Here is an 18,836-nt window from a genome sequence, read left to right as displayed (position 1 = left end):
TGCCGCTGTCAAAAACTGTGAAAACTTAAGACGAAGAAATTTGATAAAACGAAAGGATAGAGTGATATTTCTTCAAGGCAGATTTGTTGAGTTGTACAGGTTGTGAAACAGTCAAACAGTGTTTTAAAAAAAAAAAAGTTTGACGTACTTCAAACGTTTTTCAACGTAGGGTTTCGAAGTTCAACCAATACTTTTCAAAACTATTCCTGCGTGTCGAGGAAAGACAACAACTATGAGGTACAAAAACAGAGAGAAGAGGGACGACGTTATCCGCCATATTGTCGGTAACAGAGGGAGCAGTGAAATGAGGAAGTGGTCCCACCTTTCAACAGGCAGCAGGACAGCAGAGGTGAGGGAGTGGCCACCTGCCGCCACTTTCTTACTCAACAGTGCCTGTGAGAGAAAAGTGTAAGGCCTGGACTCTCCGTGGGGAATAACACTCTCTGTCAAGCGTCACTTTCTGGAGGAATAAAATCAGAATCAGGTAAGAGCCAACACATATATTCAAGTTTGTGTTTATTTAAGTTGTAAAGCTTTTCCTCAATGATGAAAATAAGCTAACTTATTACAACTTGTGTGGGCCCCCATGTATGGTGTTGATGTATTAAACAGACAAAAATGCATTTAGATAATACCATGAGTTGCTGTTTTGTCACAAACATGTGCTGTTCTTTTTAAATATTTGTCCTGTTGTTTGTGGGACAGTACAACCTGGCTTTGTAGCTTGAACATTTGCAGTCTTCCTCATGATAATATGTATTATTTGAAGGACATAGTGTGTGTATAAGTGGAGTACAAAGTTCTCCTTTTTTCTCCCAGAGAAAGATCTTAGTTCATTTTCAAAGCATGTCTGTGCAGGTGAAGAAGCAGTCAGCCACATTCCAGTGCCTGGGGTCATGACGTTGCAATATGCAGACCCCCTTTATCACAATACAACTGTCTCAAAGTCTACACGTACCAGGAACAGAGGATTCACTGTAGCTGCTGCCTTTTTTTTTAATAATCTATAGCATACAACGTGGTCTTTAGAAGAGAAGTAGTTTCTTTATACACTGTGTAATGACGTGTCAACAGTCTTTCTGCTCACTGACTTGTTAGACAAGCATCAGATTTGTTTTTATCTCAAAAATGCTCCTCCACAAAAAAAAAGATTCACCTTTGAAAAGAAAATAGAGGCTGATGAAACTCGGCATGATAGTTGGTGAGGTAGTGTAGGTGTACTGTGATTTCTGACAGTTCTTTTACTGTGTCATTACAGCCGAAACACCATGTGAGGATTCTGTCAGGGTGCATGTCATGACAGAGTCTGGCAGAGAATGTAGCGCTTTCATTGCACCATCGTACAGTTCATCTAAAAAGACACATTCAGATAGTTATAAACAAAACTGGATTTGATTTATTTATATGTACTGTAATGATTTTTTTACCCTTTAACTTAAAAAAAACACAACATAAATTGACAGTCTTTGGATTCACAACTGTCAAATTATTAAAACTGTACATTTCGGCTGTTCTTTTAATTTAGCTGATCAATATAAGTAGGGATAGATGATATTGATATCAAGCAGATATTGGCAAACACACACATATCTGCAGATATGACTAATGAAAACAACAGTGGGCTAAAAAGGCCGCTACCTCCTTGACTTCGATGCCGGTGCCCTCTACAACTATTATTTTATTTACGTTTATTTATTTTGCTCACTACAGAAGAGACTATACACTACCAGTCAAAAGTTTTAGAACACCCACATTTTTCCAGTTTTTTATTGAAATTCAATGGTACAAAGGTAAGTAGGCACCCCTTGTGAACTGCTAGATTTAAAAAAATTGTAAGGTTACCCAAAACTGAAAAATAATATACATTTCAGAATGGCCCTTTTGGGATAATGGGTTAACAACTTAGAGCTGTTTTGCAGCAATGGAGGTTAATCAAGCCTTGAAAGTTGGTTCTACCAATTCCTACAGGTGTTCCAACTTTTCTTTATTACTTACAACCCACTCTGTCTGTAGTATGTTACCATAAACATTGATAGAAAAAGGCAATTAACAATGGAAGAGAGACAGACCATCATAACACTTAAAAATGTAGGCCTTTCCTACAGAGAAATTTCGAAGAAAGTCAAGGTGTCAGTCAGTACAGTTTCCTTCACCATCAAAACGCACTCAGAAACTGTGAGAAACTCTGACAGGAAGAGGTCTGGCAGACCCAAAGCCACAACAGAATCAAAAGACAAGTTTCTGAGAGTCAACAGCTTGCGTGATAGGCGGCTCACAGGACAACAGCTTCAAGCACAGCTTAATATTGGTCATAGTAAGCAAGTCTCAGTTTCAACTGTGAAGAGAAGACTTAGAGTTGCAGGTTTGAACGGTCGAGTTACAGCAAGAAAGCTATTGCTAAGACGTCAGAGTACGAAGAAGAGGCTTGCCTGGGCCATGAAACACCTCCAATGGACTACTGAAGACCGGAAGAAGGTGCTATGGACTGATGAACCAAAGTTTGAAATCTTCGGTTCATCACGCAGGAGTTCTGAACCAAAACGGCTACCACAGCATTCTGCATCGCCATGCAGTACCCTCTCGTATGCGCCTAGTTGGTCAGGGGTTTATCCTACAGCAAGATAATGACCCAAAACATACGTCCAAGCTATGCCAGAACTACCTCAGTACTGGACAGAAGAGTGAAAGCAAAGCAACCTACAAGTCCCACACATTTATGGGCACTTCTGCAACAGAATTCTGAAGAACTTTCAGCAGAATATTTGATTTCCATTGTAGAAAGAATGCCACGAGTGTGTTCAGCTGTTATATCTGCCAAAGGTGGCTACTTTGATGAGTCAAAATATAGAATACATTTTGGTTTATAAATTGATTCCATGATTTCTTTTTTGACCTCAATTGTTTATTTGTTTTATGCTTTCATTTCAGAGTACAATGAGACATTAAAATGCATCATTTTCAATGAAAAACTGGAAAAATTGGGGTGTTCTAAAACTTTTGACCGGTAGTGTATATATATATCGCTATTGATTATTGGCCGAAGCCCTCCCAATATCGGCATATCCTCAAAAAGTCCAGTATCAAGCAAATTTTACTAAATATTGACTTAGCTTCAGCAGTCTGACATTTCACTGACAGCAGACAATTTCAGTGATTTGTGTTCATCCAAAGATAATTTATTATACAGGAAGCCAAATATTGAAAGAAAAAGTAAATTTTCACCTCAAGCTACATGACGAGTGTAACAAAAACAGCTTATGTTCATATTGTGGGGAACATGTTTTCACACATTTTCCCAGCCGTGTGCAGAGAGATTTATTACTACAGAGCATGGTGTGTTTTTGTAAAATGACAGTCGTGTGTCCAATGCAGCTTCTTCTCAGGCCTCACAGGTGCAGTCATGTTGACTCCTCCAGTTTCTGTGGAATTTCATTCTCATTTGTCACAATCTTCGAGTCTCTGTCAGTCAGTCTCTTATATCTCACACGAGTAAATGAAACACACTGTACATGTGGAGCAAAATGTAGGCGGTTTGGAGGTAGAAGAGCCATAGCAGTAACGTTGGGGCAGATGTTCTATTTCAGATAGTGTAAACGTTTTGGTTCGGCATAATCCTATTTTTGTACCACTCTGTAGCGTTCCGTTTTTAAAAAAGAGTTTGTGTCGCTTCTACCTCAGTCACAGATTGCGATGAAAATCTCCCTCAGGAACAGTTGTTACCATAACAACTCAAGTGCCAGCATGACAGTGTGTGAGAGAAGCAGCAACACCGTGTCTGGAAAGTGTCGTTTTGTTCCCTCTAGAAAAGACAAAAGAAAGTAAAGTCCTGTTCAAAACAGAGAAGAAAGAGATTCACGTCTGTCAGGAGATTTTAATTGGGGGTTTTCTGTTGCCATGATATTTATTCAGCGCATAAATTTGTCAAATTGACAAGACTATCCTGTTTATGAAGTAGATCGGACAGACGTGTCCCACATTAGGATGGCATGAATTACCTTAACAAGCAAGAGTGAGATTAACAGTAAGTAAACAAGCGGTTGCATTTGACCAGATATTTAAATTTGGCGCTGCCGCAAGCAAAGTTTCTTTACTGATTAATGGGATGGAAATGACAGGCTTAATCAGCACAGTTTAATCTCATTTGACAAAGGTTAGAATGTAGCAGACATCCGTTTATATTTAAATTACTTCAACACTGTCAAAAAATTCAATCAATCAACTAACTGACCAATCGCTTCAGAGTTGTAAACTGATGCGCGTGTGCACAACTTCACACATGTTGTTCACCATACTCACGCCACTCATCCCATTCCATTTAGACCAGATACAGCTTGTACTTTCTATGTCCCATTGTTCTGTGTTTTAGAGTTTAGGTGTTAAAAGGCTCAAAGAAGACAAAAATATTCTCACATGCTTGTTACCTGAACCGCAAGGAAGGTCACAGGTCCTCAAAAGTGCAGTGACAAAGCCTCATAACATAACCACTACCAACAATCATTTATTCAGCATCAAACTTTACTTTTCATTTCTTTTATTTCTCTCACTCCATTTATTCTGTTGCTGACTGTTTTACACGGCTGACAATTTTACTTTCAATCCCCTTTTAAAAACATCTATAGAGCATTTATTGGTGTTATACTCCTCCCCGTTCATCCGGTTCTGTTTGTGTTGCTTATGTAATACGCGCACTATTCTGGCACAACTGATTTTGAAGTGAGTAATTCTGCTCTGTATATAACTGTATGTCACCATGTTTACCTAATCCACATTAGCCAAGGAGTGTATTCGTGTGTATGGTGATCTCCACACGGCTAAATCCACGGATGTTTTTATTTTCCTGGACTTAATCTTCTGTGAAACTTCACCCTCTGCCCCCTCAAACTCTTCTGTCAGGCCTCCCACACCCAGATGATGGTGCAACATGCCGGTCTGTGCTGCGCACTCATCTTCTCTCTCTTTTCCTTTCTCACTATACACACATACACACACATTTACACACAAACATACCCAGACGCGGCCCTGCTGGGGAATTCATGGCCTCAGGCTAACAAAACACAACCCTGCTCGACAGCGGAAAACCCTGAGAGAATCTAACACAGCTCAGCTCCTTCGCAGTGGACTCACAGCGTGGAGCCTCGTTTGTGTGAAAACATGTTTTGACAGTTTCACTGACGGACACTGCTGTGAGGTGGGTAACTGGGGGGAAATCTCTTAATGCAAACTGGGTGTGAGTATTATTTAGTTGTCTAACGCTCTATTTGCCGAGTCAACAGGTTTTTCTTTACTTTTTTTCGATCGACATAGCAGAAAGGTGCATGGTCAGAATTACAGTGTGTTTGGTTTGAAAGCAACTTTGCACTTTTGTGAGATCATTTGTGAGATCTTAAAGGTTCAATGTGTAACATTCAGGACGATTTAGAGATGACATTTTTCATGCGTGTATAATCAATGTATAATAAAAGTTGACTGCTTTTCGTAGCCTTAAAATAAACCTTTTATAGGTACTTGTTTTATGGAGGCCGACATCTTGTGCTAAAATGGCTAACCAGTCAGAGCGTGCATTCTGTGTTGTAAAGCAAAAGTAAACAACTCAAACGAAGAAGAAGAAAGTCAATTTTAGTACGCAAAGGCCAAGACTGTCCCCGAACGACATGTACATATTGGTCATATGCAGGAATTACAAGCTATATTTACATTTTCAAAACCAGCACCCCTAGTGGTAGTATAAATAACAGCAATCTGGTACCTTGGATGTGTCGTCATCCAGTAGCTTTGCTGGGGTTTCCACTGGCAGTTCCCTTAGTGGTTAAAGTATTGTTCTTTCGTGTCGTCGACACGGGTTTGACTCCCAATTTAGGCTCTTGCACATGCTAAGTTTTACAAGTTTTTATTTTTTGCTGGTTGAAAGTGTAAAAATTACCTTTTGACAATAGGATCACAAGTGTTGATAGGCAGATATTGTTAGCTTCAATTCCAGGTTTACAGTCTTGATTGTAATCTTGACTTTTGAGTTTATCGATGGGACAATTCAACTTTTTCATGTCTGATACTGATATTATAGACTCGAGTATCTACTAATATTGATAACAGTCTGATACAGTCATTTTAGACCTTTTATAAACAATGAAGCTGTTAACAAAACAGTAATTTCAAGTACATACTTCTCTGTACAACAAACTGTGTAACAAATACTGATCTCCCAAAAAGAAGAAATAAACAGCCCAAACATGACTCAGCTAAAAGGCTTTTGCTGATTTTTATTTCCATTTTTACAGTCTGTCTGATATCCGGTCAAATTTCTCATCCAGCTCTTGGCAGTAAAGTGAATAATAGTATTATAATGAAAGTATTTTGCTAATGAAAAAGAAAAGAAAAGAAAAGCCAAGCCCTTTCTGCTACTTTTATTCGTAGTTATTTTTAACCTGGCCTTACCTGTAGTACAACTGGGTTGACCCGAGCTAACCAACCCATATGTTGCTATGATGAGGTTGCTTGGTCATTGGTCATTTGCTGCTAGTTTCAAGTGAGTTTTGACCCAGTTAACTAACGTTTGTTGTTCTGGCTCTGTAATCTGCAGACAGGGAGTTTACCAAGGATTATCACGACCACGTTGTCAGTACGTTGACGGTGTTTTTCTAGAGGAAAATGAAGAATATTTCAAATCTCTCCCATTGATACAGTTGATACACATCTCTGCACTGTCACACTTTTGTTGTATAAATCATGCAGGCCCTCACTTGAAAAAAGGTTTCTGAGGACTGTAATTGGCAGATCTCAGAACTGAATGATCTGAGTCATCGTCAACACACAGCACACTATCACAGCGTGAATGTGAATAGTATGACTGTAATACTGTGTCGTAGCAAGTCACAGGACGGTGTGTACTCACGTCAAAGACACTGTGGCTTGTGCTTGCATATGCGCTGAAATGTGTGATTTCCTTGGTTGCAACTCATGTTTACGTCTTTTTCCTCTGTCTTTGGACAGGATGTTGTTGATATGATGGTGCCAACCCAACCCTAAATATGTATGAGGTGATGACCGGTGACACCCTGTCCTGGAAGGTGCCCAGTCCAAGAGAAAGTGACACCGAGTCCAGCCCAGAGTCACACTTCACAGGGGATGGAGGGCCGATCAAGATCCTTAAAGTCTGCTTCTGCACCAACAACAGCCTGGGCAAGAACTTCAAGCTTGTCAAATGTGACGGCTCCTGGCAAATCAGGGTGAGAGCAATCTGAGAAAGATATGGAAGGGAGGTTATCTTGTCAGGTGACTGTGATGAAGAGTTTGTCTTAGAACATTTTAATAACAAATCAAAGATGATCTGTCAAATTTGAAGCATGTGGTATTTGTACAAAATACTTTTTTTTACTTTTACACATGAAATTGAAGCAAGGTTTCACCACAATAAAGTGTAATAGTTGGTAAAGATGTCTTTAAAAAAAATCCACATTGACTCGTCCAGGCCATCATTCGCTCGATCCTGGTGAGCGGTCGACTGGGACCGAACATCCAACATACAGCATGCTACGGTCTGCTGCTGAAACACTTGAAGTCTGAAGAGCTTCACTGGCTGCATCCTGATCTGACTGTTGGAGAGGTAGAGCAGCGCTATGAGAGCCATCATGTGGAAGCTGAGTGGAGGTGCACACAGATTCATACATGATTTTTTTTTGTTATGGTAGATATGTACAGTGTGTGTCACATTAAATTCATAACTTTTCCAATACCTGCAGGTATGACCTCCGGCTCAGATACGTCCCTGTTAATTTCCTGGAAAAATTCCAAGATGACAGGTCTACTTTAATGTATTTTTACCAACAAGTAAGAAGCTTTTCTTTTCCTTTATAAATTAGCTCAATGTATGTTGTTCAAAAAGTCAAAGTTATCGCTTTGCTGGATGTCGTTTCAGCAGAGTTTGCATATTATTTATGAGTTATTACTGTATAATAATGTAATTAAACCCTCAGTGATATAATAGCTAATAATAATTACAATAAAAATAGGCTTGGGGGGGGGGAATACCTTGAATTTGCATTTGCCTTTTCCTGTAGCACTACATGGACTCTGTGCTGATGAAACAAAGGTTATGTAACAGGAAGTGTGAAGATAAAAGTCTTAAGTTTCATTTAGGAAAGCTACCCACTTTTATAGTTGTGTAATTGTCCAGTATTAGCGCTGTATAACGCGTTGGTAATCACCTGATATCACTGATTCACTTCTCTTCAGGTGCGTAGTGATTATATGCAGTATCATGCCAGTAAAGTGAGTGACGGGATGGCACTGCAGCTCGGTTGTTTGGAGATCAGGTGAGCCTCTGTGTTCTTTTGGTCTCACATGTTAAATTGATTGGATTTCTATAGGATGGACTGATTGTGCTGAATATACCGTACACCCAGCATGTTATTTGAGCTGCAGGTTTGAAGAGTACACATGATAGACAAGAGGATATGCATGGATTTATTGTTGAAGATGCACAGACTCATATGCTTTGTTTTACTCTGTTTTTACAGGAGGTTCTATAAAGACATGAATGCAAAAGGTCTAGAGAAGAAGTCTAACTTTGAGCTGCTAGAGTAAGTGTTTATATTTAACTTTATACCCTTAATTGTAATTGTTTTGTTTGTAGCATTATGAATGTCATGATGTTCATTTCGCAGCAACATTCATGTCTGTGTTGTTTTTCTTTGAAAATGCAGAAAAGACGTGGGCCTGGACCTTTTCTTTCCTAGACAACTCATTAACAGCATGAAGGTGAACTATTTTTCACTTGAGTTAACCATAATTGATCAATCACTGACAATTTTTTATTTATGTTTTTGCTTTGTTATGTACACATTGTAACAATTGCCTCTGTTGATCCAGTCAAAGCAGCTACGGAAGCTGATTCAGCAGACGTTTCAGCAGTACGCCACGCTCAAGGAGGACGAGTGCATGATCAAGTTTTTTGAGACCCTCGAAGACTTTGTCACCTATGATGAAGAGGTCTTCCCATGTGAACTGGTGGTGAGTCAAAACATCATGTTCAAACTGATAGTGACTCTCTCTCTGCGTTTAAAATCATATGATAGTCATTCACTGTGTTTACATCCATGTTAAAACACATTCAACTAAAATCAGGCTAGTCTTAGTTGGACCAACATACCTGCATAATGTGATTCATAGTCAGATTACTCATGCATGTATACGTTTTAGACTTGGCGTTCTGCGTATGCACCAAAATTTCATACAGCACAGCACGATCCAGCTCACCGTCCATCCACTGTTTGTTTTTCTGTGACGTAAAGGTCAACAGGAAACTGAATTCTCAGACATACACATGTCCAATACATCGATTTTCTCCTCCACGTGTATACTCAGACTCAGCAAGATGTGCGGTTGCCTGACTCAGTCGGACTATGACCTTAGCTCGATTAAACTGTGCACGTAAACTTACTGACTGTTGTCTGCTCTGATGTCTGCTCCTGTACTGTGATCAATCTTTTAATCTGAATGCGCTTGATGCCTGTTTCTCACTTAAGTTGTTGTCACTAGCAAACTACAGACATGCGCAGCAAATCCTCCAAGAGCTGGATGTGCAATTTGCCCCAGACTGTTGCATAAGTTCCACAAAAAACACATACCTTGTAGTATGTTCACATTGAACCTTTGAATTAATTATTCTAGATTTTTTTAAATTCTAGATTATGAAAATAAAACAGGCAACTATTCCTTCACTAGATAAATCATGTTAACATTTAAAAGAGGACAAACTTGGATAGATTCAACATAAAAAATATTTCACATGTACAATAAATACAAAATTAAACCATGTATTATTATAATATGATAAACACAGCAGGTGACAACAACTATACTCATATTTAAACATTCAAGACAACATGTTTCTTCTCATTAAAGGTTAACACATGATTTCCAAACTGTCGTGAAGGTAAAACATAAATGTTTCCAGTGAATATGATTGGCCTTGATTGTCACGTCCTGCCCAACATTTTCTCCTATAATATATGATAATGTATTCCTTCTGTACCTGACCGTAAGCATAACCAACCACAGCGTGCTTTGTCACACTGCCGACGACAAACATCGCACTCTAAATCCTTCTCATTTGTCAACAGCAAGGTTGGAGTCTGTCAGTGGAGCTGGTCATTGGTGGGAGAGGTATTCGCCAACGCACACAGAAGAATGCTGCGGTAAGCATGAAGGAGATTTAGGTGTTTGTTGAGAGAGCTTTGACCTTTCAACATACAGAACGCTGTGGTGTGTTATATTGCATATCTCATCTATATACATTTGTTAAAGGATTTTCTTTCAAGGAAAAATCTAGATTTTGGATGGAGTGTTAGCAGCAGTGCCTCAGAGTTGGAAGGTTCACTGTTCTTTGAATCCTGACTTTTAAGTTTGCATAGTATTCCGTGGGCCACACGGGTGATGTTGTGGTGTCGTAGCACTCTTGCCTTTGCAGCAAGAAGATCCGGGTTCGAGTTCGGTCGGAACAAGGGTCTTTCTGCATGGAGTTAGCATGTTCTCTCCGTGTGTGCATGGGTTTTCTCCGGGTTCTCCAGTTTCCTTCCACAGTCCAAAAACATGCAATATGGGGATTAGGTAAACTGGTCACACTACATTGACTGTAGGAGTGAGAGTGAATGTGGCCCTGTGATGAACTGTCCAAGGTGTGACCCCACCTATCGCCCTATGTCAGCTGAGATTGGCACAGCACCCCCCGTGACCCTACTGTGGAGGATAAAGTGGTAGAAAATGGATGGATGGATATTATTCCATGTGTTTGTGTGGTTTCTCTCTCTTTACATGAGCTATACTATTGGTTTATGAGTGACATGACATTGTTTTTCGCTTGTTGTTTGTCATTTTATACATAAAGTTTGTTTTTGTTATATCAATTTATAATGTTTAGACATATTTTGCATTTTTTGTTTACATTGTTATTATGTCTGTCACACAGTGTAACAAATAATAACTACATTCATTTTAATTTAAATACATTGTTGTTGTTTTTTTTCTCTTTTGTGCAATAGGCTGTGTTTCTTGCCGACTTCAAACAGATCAAGTCTGTACAATGCTTATCTCAGAGTGATGGAAAGGGTCTCCTGAACCTAAGCGTGGAGGGGGCCAGACAGGTGTGCACCATGACAATATTATCATAAAGTATTTTACAAAATCCCCCACCCCCTTGCAGTCAGGCAGTACATTAATCATTATCCGTGGAGATCATTATTTACCACAGATACTGATTGACCAGAAAATCTGCCCCCCATTGTCATACCCTCTCCGTTTCCTAATAGTTTCTATCCATCAACGTGGCCACGGTTTCTATGGCAGAGAACATGATAGACCTCATCGACGGTTACTGCCGCTTGGAAAAGGGTACAGATGAATCTGTTATCTCCCGGTCAAATAAAGGTGTGTACAATTCAGTTACGTTATTGTTTTCCATGTGACTAAAAAATCTTTTGAGGGGAGTAAAATTTTATATGTTATCCATAAAATATGTGCAATTTAAAGTAAAAGGTACTTAATCATAACTCATTTCTATCCTAGATGCTTCCCCGCAAAGTCCCCTACCTGAGATTCCTACAGGGTGAGTGGATTTTGGCCGTTTTACAGCTCATTCCTTGACTGCACTCATTCCTTTTTGGTTGTTATGTGAATTTGAGAGGGCCTGTTTTACTGAATCATGCCGTTAGAACAATGTGGAGCCATAATATGAAAATGTATGACTGACGCTTCCTCTCATTCTGTCCTTCCTCCCGAGCAGCAGAAACAACAGCTCGATCAGACACAGCATGGGTGAGCGGACAGTTCATACAGTTTTATTTGACCCACATGGACACACACGGTCTCAGTGTCAGTTTTATCAGATTTATCTTTTAGTAAATCGAGAGATTAAAAAAAACAAAACAAGTTCCTCTGTTTGTATTTTGCAGGATCAGATATTTACTGTGAGATCCTCGACGAAAGGCCGAGATCAGGTTGGTTCAAGTTTGTCATCATATCATTAGAAAAGTAAGACATTAAGAAAGTCACATTTGAGATTTGACATGATTTTCTCTTTAGTGGTGAAGTACGGGATTGACCGAGACGATATTGTTCTCGGGCGAATTCTCGGGGCGGGTTTTTTTGGGGAAGTCTACGATGGAGTTTATAAAAAATCTGTAAGTGTGTCAATCAAGAGCAAAGATTCACTTGAGATTGATATTAATTGTGCGTAGTGTGCTGTGCACTATAAATGTTTACATAATGTATTGTTTGTTGTTTGTTGACCGAACAGAATGGTGACAGGATCAACGTGGCGGTGAAAACCTGCAAAGACTGTTCTCCTGATGTGATGGAGAAGTTCATGAGTGAAGCAGGTACACATGTAGAAAATGATAGAAAGACAGTAAGTAAAGGAAACGATGGCAGTAACATACAATATCAGCAACAAACTGTGTATTTTCTAGTAATAATGAAGAACCTGAACCACCCTCACATTGTCCAGCTGATCGGCATCATAGAGGAGGATCCTGTGTGGATTGTCATGGAGCTTTATCAGTATGGAGAGGTTAGTGCTTTCCAATATTTCATTACATATTTTTATTTAATTTAGTCACAATTGAATTAATGCATTTAAGTTGAATAGGAAATCAAGAAAACTCTCAAAAATGTCTCTGAAAACATCCAAAAGAAACACGAATGCTGTTGTTGTTGTTGCTGCAGCTTGGAAACTACCTGACCCAGAACGAGAAGACTCTGACAAATATGACACTGGTGCTGTTCAGCCTGCAGATCTGCAAAGCGCTAGTCTACCTCGAAGGGGTCAACATGGTTCACAGGTGCGGAATGGCAATACTGTTGTTGTACCGTACTAAGAAAGTAACGTGTTATACAGAAACTATGTTATTCAATTCTTAGATAGAGATGGAGATGGAACAAGCTGACATTCATATTCATGTTAGTTATAAGACAGTGAAGATTGGAACTTATATGATGTAGTGGCAGCAAAAAGGGTTTCTTTAATTAATCAGTCAGTTTTCAACTCCATGAAGTTATCAGTTGAGCGATAACGTGCAATATCATTTGCACATTAATCACATTTAATCATGTTATCTCCCTCTACACCTACATACAGTTTAACCTTTTCTTCCTGTGTTATAGAGACATTGCAGTTAGGAACGTGCTTGTCGCCAGTCCAGACTGTGTGAAGCTCGGAGACTTTGGTTTATCGAGGTACATCGAGGAAGAAGAATACTACAAAGGTAGCAGATGCAAAATAATACTTAATACTCAGATAAATGTGGCGAGATGGATTTTATTTCTGCTTGAAAGAATATTTTTGAATACATTATACCACTATTCCCCACTGTGTTCCTTCTGAAATTTGTTGTTGTGAAAATCCGAACCTTTTATCTCAAAAGAGGCTGAAGCAAGGGGTTTCTAAATTATGTCCTAAAGGACAGTCAGAAATATGCAGGAAATATCAAAACAGGATTACAGAAAATAAGAAGAAACTAGAAATGTTTGCCTCATGTGGCTAAAGTATATATTTTTATTAACACCTCCCGTTTCTTACAGCTTCGGTTACTCGGTTGCCCATCAAGTGGATGGCCCCAGAATCCATCAACTTCAGACGCTTCACCTCAGCCAGTGACGTGTGGATGTTTGGTGAGGCATGAATTTAAACTGCTTAGACAGAGAGAGAGAGAGAAAGAGCAGAGAGCATAGAGAAGTAGCTGGTTAATCTTCACCCTAATAAACAGGCACTATGTGGTGGTGTTATGACACAGAATGAACAATGATTTGAACTGATATGACAACAAAGGACTTCCTTTTGCCTTTGTCTGTGATACTAAAGTGAAAATTGACTGCTACAGACTGTTGGTGGAATAAATTTGTAGACTTTAGTAATTTGGCTAATCACCTTATTTGCTTATTTTTTATTTACAGTTCCGTCATCCTCTGGAGTCTTAGAGATTAAAGGTTAAACACACACCCAAGCATGTTTTTGTGTCTGTATTTCTCTGTCAGCCGTCTGCATGTGGGAGATCATGAGCCGTGGCCAGCAGCCTTTTTTCTGGCTGGAGAACAGAGACGTAATCAACCAACTGGAGCAGGGCATCAGGCTGCCCAAGCCAGATCACTGCCCTCCTGCCCTCTACTCGCTCATGACCCGCTGCTGGTCCTACGACCCCAGAGAGAGACCTAACTTCACAGAGCTGGTGGTCAAGATCAGGTATTTCTCTATTAAATTAACATTTTAATTTTAATTCCCCACAGCTGGTTTGGTTAGAATGATGAAATCAGGTCACACTTCTGTTACAATTAAGAAATAACCCTGAGCACTGATTACATGTGCTACAACTCAATGAATCAATGAAGTGTTTTTCTCATCAGTAATTGTTTTTGGACTCACAAACAACAGGGTCAAGGGTACGGTGGCCCTGAGAGCTCAAAATGAATAGACAGCAGTGTTGTGTAATTAATGAAGATGTTTTTTCTTTTTCTATTTTTTCTTTTTTCTTGTCTAGTTGATAGGTTTTATTTTCAGCTGCATTTCAATATGTTCTCAGAGCTGCTGCACAAAAGCACCACAGCGACGTTCCATTCTTTTATTGAAGCCTCTGCAATGATAATTGTATTTTTTTTACCTTTTATTGTGAAGAGGATTTCAACAAATAACGTTTAGAAAAGTGTTTCAGAAACAGATTTTGGACTGAAGCTGTAATTATAAACCAACTACTTCACTTAGAGCTATTGATGCTTGTTTTTTTTTTTTATTAAAATTATTAATCAAAACATGTTGAAAGATAATATACACATATGTTGTAGTCCAACTTTTGAATTCATTTAGTTTTTAGTTTCACTAAGACTGAGTTGTCTTCTTGATTATCCGTCAGTGATGTCCACAAGATGGAGAAGGAGCAGGAAGTGGAGCGAGAGAGGGACAGAGCGCGCTCAACAAAATTCTTTGATCCCAAGTTCAACTTGAATGAGCCTCCTCCAAAGGTATGACTCACATGTCAAATCGATATTTACACAAAACTGGCACACAATTTAAATGTGTTAATCTACAGTATGTACTTTTTTTTTTTTTTTACTTTTTGTAGCCTACCAGAATGAAACCAGGACGATTTGGGAACACACTTAGTATTGGTCTACACATTCAGGTATAGCAAAGTCACCTTTTAAGCTGCCAGGTTTCCATAAAAAAGACACATTTCACTTAAAAATAAAGTGTTTTTGCGATGACTGTATGTGTTCATCTGTGCAGCTGAATGAGGCGTTGTGTGCCAGCTCGCCTGATCTGGCCAGTCCGTGTGAATATCAGTCCCCCCTCGACTCCATGAGCACTCTGGCGCTGCCAGTCAGGTCTCCTCGACGTCTCAGCATGGGGGTAAGTAACACTTGCATTTAGATTAGAGGTCGAATTATCAAAATAAAGCCGTTAGAATACTTTGAACCACTAAAAAGTTGATAGGTGATTAATTGACCATGGCGCCTTACCCTCAACTCCCCAAGAAAATTATGTCCTGATATTCCCAGACAAATTCTAAAATCTGAACATTGTATAATACTTCCATACTTCTCCAATGACTACGTTACTACCTAATTAGTTGAGCATCTATTACCATAAGATGGCAGCAGCAAGTGATGAATAGAATAGCAAAAATGTCCCTCAAATGAGCAAAAATAGCCATTGACCTATAATTTGTGCTTGACTGGCTGCTAGGCAGTAACAAACATGGCTGTGGAGCCTTGATGCAGAGGCAGCACAGCCATTGGTCACTATTGCAGCCAGTGTCCGCCAATGCTGATAAATATGTTGTAAAACGTGCTATCGGAGTAATTGGCTAAAACGATTAAAGAGTCGACCTCTAATGAAGACATAAATGGAAAGATGTTTTGTGGTATTAATCATCCTGCCACATTCTCCTCATGATCCTGTAGGAGAACGAGTTTCTTCGCGCGGGACCAAACAGCAGGGAGGACGCTCAGCGACTGTGGCAGAGAGAGAGACAGAGTATGCAGAACACTCTCCGCCGGCAGAAAGCGCAGATGAAGGAGGATAAAATGTGGCTGGAGAAGAAAGAGAAACTCCTGGTGGGAAACAGAACATCATTAACTTTTGTCTACCCCCTCTCTGTGTCTCTGTGTCCCCCTGCTCCTGAAATCACCATGGCCCTGGAGGCTACGCTGAACGAGACACCGTTAAACAATAGCAAACTTCTCGTTCAACCTGGACAGCCCCCTAGTCTTACGTTGAATGTTCCTCTGATAACAGTTCCAAAGAGAGGGTCAACGTCCATATTCTATAAAATGAACCTGCCTGTTCTTTTGCAGGACCCCATGGGATCAGATGAAGCCACCCTCTCATTGGTAGGTGTCTGTCTGAACACACTGGGATTTCAGGGGAAATTAAAAGGACCAAATGTCATTAAAATGTATTAAAATTCAACTGAAAATGATTCACTTCTGTCACCTAATGGCTTTGGGAATGTCTTTTGAGGTATTTTCTTCTTATTCCCACTGGACAAGTGACCAGGTGTAGTCAGCATGATGTCCCACAACACCAAAAATCTAAATCTAAATTAGTCTAGAAATAAATTCTCTTTCCGCACTATTGTCTATATGCACGACTGTGTGTGAATGTGTTCACAGGGTTTTATTTGAATTAATCCTCATGGGATTTGTCTTTGTCTATTCTTTTTAGTCTCCTGAAGATGACGCATCAAATGGCAAGTGCTCAAAGGAATTTATAAATCCACATTAAACCAATGCTAAAGAATTACTATCTGTCTCTTAATCCTCGCCTTTCTTCTCTTTCTTCTCTGTCTCACATAACGTTCATCTTTCTGCCTCACAGCACCACCAGAGAAGCCGCCACGGCTCACAGCGCAGGTAATTACATCCATTCATTTTCTTCGGATTATATCATATAAAAGACCATTATTGGGTTTGATTTGTAGATAAAAAAAATATATATAATGGGGGGGAAAAAAATTTTTAATTACTTCTTAGGTGAATGGGTGTCTCATTTAAAATAACGATGATGAGTATTTGTTTTTTTTTTCTAAGCCTGCACGCACAGCAGAACTGGACCGCTCTGATGACAAAGTGTATAAATCCGTTATGGACGTGGTCAAAGTTGTTGTTCAGCTGAAGAATGACATCACTGAACTGCAGCCGGACGCTTATATCACCATCATCAAGGTACAACGAGGAAATACCATTTGCCTTTAAAGTTTAAAGTTGCCATTTCTTTCACGTTTGTTACTGTTTCATTGGCAAAAGCATATGAATTCTGACCAACTGCAAATGTCACGACTCATACAGTTGATTAATTCTCTGTACTGATCTCTGCTCACAGTCTATAGGGCAGGCTTTACGAGATCTGATTGGCAGTGTGGATGATATACTGCCCACCTTACATGAGTCTGTCGTGACTGAGGTACGCTGAGGTTTTTCCCACCTCTCTGTCTTCTTCTCTTTTCTTGTTTTCTTGTCAAAACAGAAGCAACACAAAAATACAAGAACAAATATTGTATAATGATAAATGGCTTGTATTTATATAGCGCTTTTCGTGTATCGATGACCACTCAAAGCTGCTTTACACTACAGTTTTGCCATTCACCCATTCACTCTACATATGTGCAGCACGTTTTCACTCATCTCTCATACTCATTCACACGCACATATCTTCATCAACTGCAGAAAAAATGTATATAAACATCTGAATATACAGTTTAAGTATGAGAAATGAGAAAACAACATTCCTGTAGCAGTTTCAATAAAAACTAGACACAGGTTTCACTAGTTATTTACACGTCATTTATTTATTTTGATGTATATTGTGAATGTGAGTGAGAAAATAAATAATAAATCCAGTGTTTGCTAATCGTTGACACAGATCGAGGGCACTCAGAAGCTGCTGAACAACGACATGGCGGAACTGATTAGCAAGATGCGTCTGGCCCAGCAGAACGCTATCACGTCTCTGAAGGAGGAGTGCAAGAAACAGCTGCTGGCTGCAGCACACACTCTGGCCGTGGACAGCAAGAACATGCTGGATGCTGTGGACCAAGCGAGAGTTAGGGCCAACTTAGCCAAGCCCGTGGCTAGTCCCTAGTGGACTTGTAAACTTTGTAGTTTCAGTGTACATGTAAACCTTACATTCTCATCTGTCAGTCAGAGATAACATTTGCACTCAGCTGAATATTTTTGTTTCATTAAAAATCACTTAAATTGAGCCTGCACCAGCCACTGGTTCTACATACATGTGTCATCATGTAAATGTGTGTTGTTAAATTTAAATATGTCATAGTATTCTTGACCAACACTGTAATGGGCGGTTTATAAGATAGTTTACAAATATCAGACATTATAATTCGGATGCAGTCTCTTCTGACACACGCCATTCTATGTAAACTGTAATTTGAGTTATGCATTTTATTATTTGCTGTGGAAATGCCCTTGTAAATATGAAACATGTCCTTCGAAAAATACAAATGTAAAATGCAATAATTCTACTGCAGAGAAAAAAATGTAATGCAAACAGGAAATGGTATCATTTCAAAACAGACAGGTTAAAGGTGAAAACTAAAAAATGTCACTATGTTGATGTTAAAATCACGAGCATTATACATAAATTATGAATACTCAATGGAATGGATCATAAATTGTCAGATGTCAAATGTTTCAGTTTTTTCAACTTGAAAGTCTAAGGTTTTTGTATCATGACTATAAAATATGAAATACTAGCACATAATTCAAATGATTATAAGAATAAAATGAATGATGTATACAATTTCCCTGTGACACTCAATGGGATACAATTATGG

At 39.2% G+C, this 18,836-nt stretch overlaps 1 protein-coding gene across 3 annotated transcripts; it reads left to right on the top strand.

Moving 5' to 3' along the window:
* Nucleotides 1-269: 269 nt before the first annotated feature.
* ptk2bb (protein tyrosine kinase 2 beta, b) lies at nucleotides 270-18,802 on the top strand. Of its 3 annotated transcripts, none has more exons than XM_058613301.1 (31): nucleotides 270-484; nucleotides 5,012-5,188; nucleotides 6,988-7,223; nucleotides 7,466-7,644; nucleotides 7,737-7,824; nucleotides 8,230-8,309; nucleotides 8,514-8,576; nucleotides 8,700-8,754; nucleotides 8,866-9,006; nucleotides 10,119-10,193; nucleotides 11,037-11,138; nucleotides 11,304-11,421; nucleotides 11,560-11,599; nucleotides 11,777-11,808; nucleotides 11,946-11,990; nucleotides 12,076-12,173; nucleotides 12,290-12,371; nucleotides 12,462-12,562; nucleotides 12,718-12,833; nucleotides 13,156-13,256; nucleotides 13,573-13,662; nucleotides 14,026-14,230; nucleotides 14,895-15,003; nucleotides 15,105-15,164; nucleotides 15,269-15,391; nucleotides 15,946-16,374; nucleotides 16,709-16,733; nucleotides 16,862-16,896; nucleotides 17,074-17,208; nucleotides 17,366-17,446; nucleotides 17,906-18,802. In XM_058613301.1, the coding sequence occupies exons 3-31, from the start codon at nucleotides 7,026-7,028 to the stop codon at nucleotides 18,122-18,124; spliced, it is 3,225 nt and encodes a 1,074-aa protein (XP_058469284.1). In that variant the 5' UTR covers nucleotides 270-484; nucleotides 5,012-5,188; nucleotides 6,988-7,025; the 3' UTR covers nucleotides 18,125-18,802. The 3 variants fall into 3 exon arrangements, with proteins under 3 accessions (XP_058469284.1, XP_058469283.1, XP_058469285.1); XM_058613302.1 differs by lacking the exon at nucleotides 5,012-5,188 and having other exon boundaries at nucleotides 280-484; nucleotides 15,946-16,098; nucleotides 16,339-16,374; XM_058613300.1 differs by lacking the exon at nucleotides 5,012-5,188 and having other exon boundaries at nucleotides 271-484.
* The last annotated feature ends 34 nt before the right edge of the window (nucleotides 18,803-18,836 follow it).

The sequence above is a fragment of the Solea solea genome, chromosome 17, assembly GCF_958295425.1.
Source record: "Solea solea chromosome 17, fSolSol10.1, whole genome shotgun sequence".
NCBI classification, from domain to species: Eukaryota; Metazoa; Chordata; class Actinopteri; order Pleuronectiformes; family Soleidae; genus Solea; species Solea solea.
This window is presented reverse-complemented; position numbering and strand designations above follow the sequence as displayed.

What these genes read in the sequence shown, in the direction of transcription:
- ptk2bb (XM_058613301.1), top strand. Translation starts at nt 7,026, where the DNA reads ATGTATGAGGTGATGACCGGTGACACCCTGTCCTGGAAGGTGCCCAGT. An exon ending in CTCGGTTGTTTGGAGATCAG is followed by an intron (nt 8,310 to 8,513) that starts GTGAGCCTCTGT and finishes CTGTTTTTACAG; the next exon opens with GAGGTTCTATAAAGACATGA. An exon ending in CTCGATCAGACACAGCATGG is followed by an intron (nt 11,809 to 11,945) that starts GTGAGCGGACAG and finishes TGTATTTTGCAG; the next exon opens with GATCAGATATTTACTGTGAG.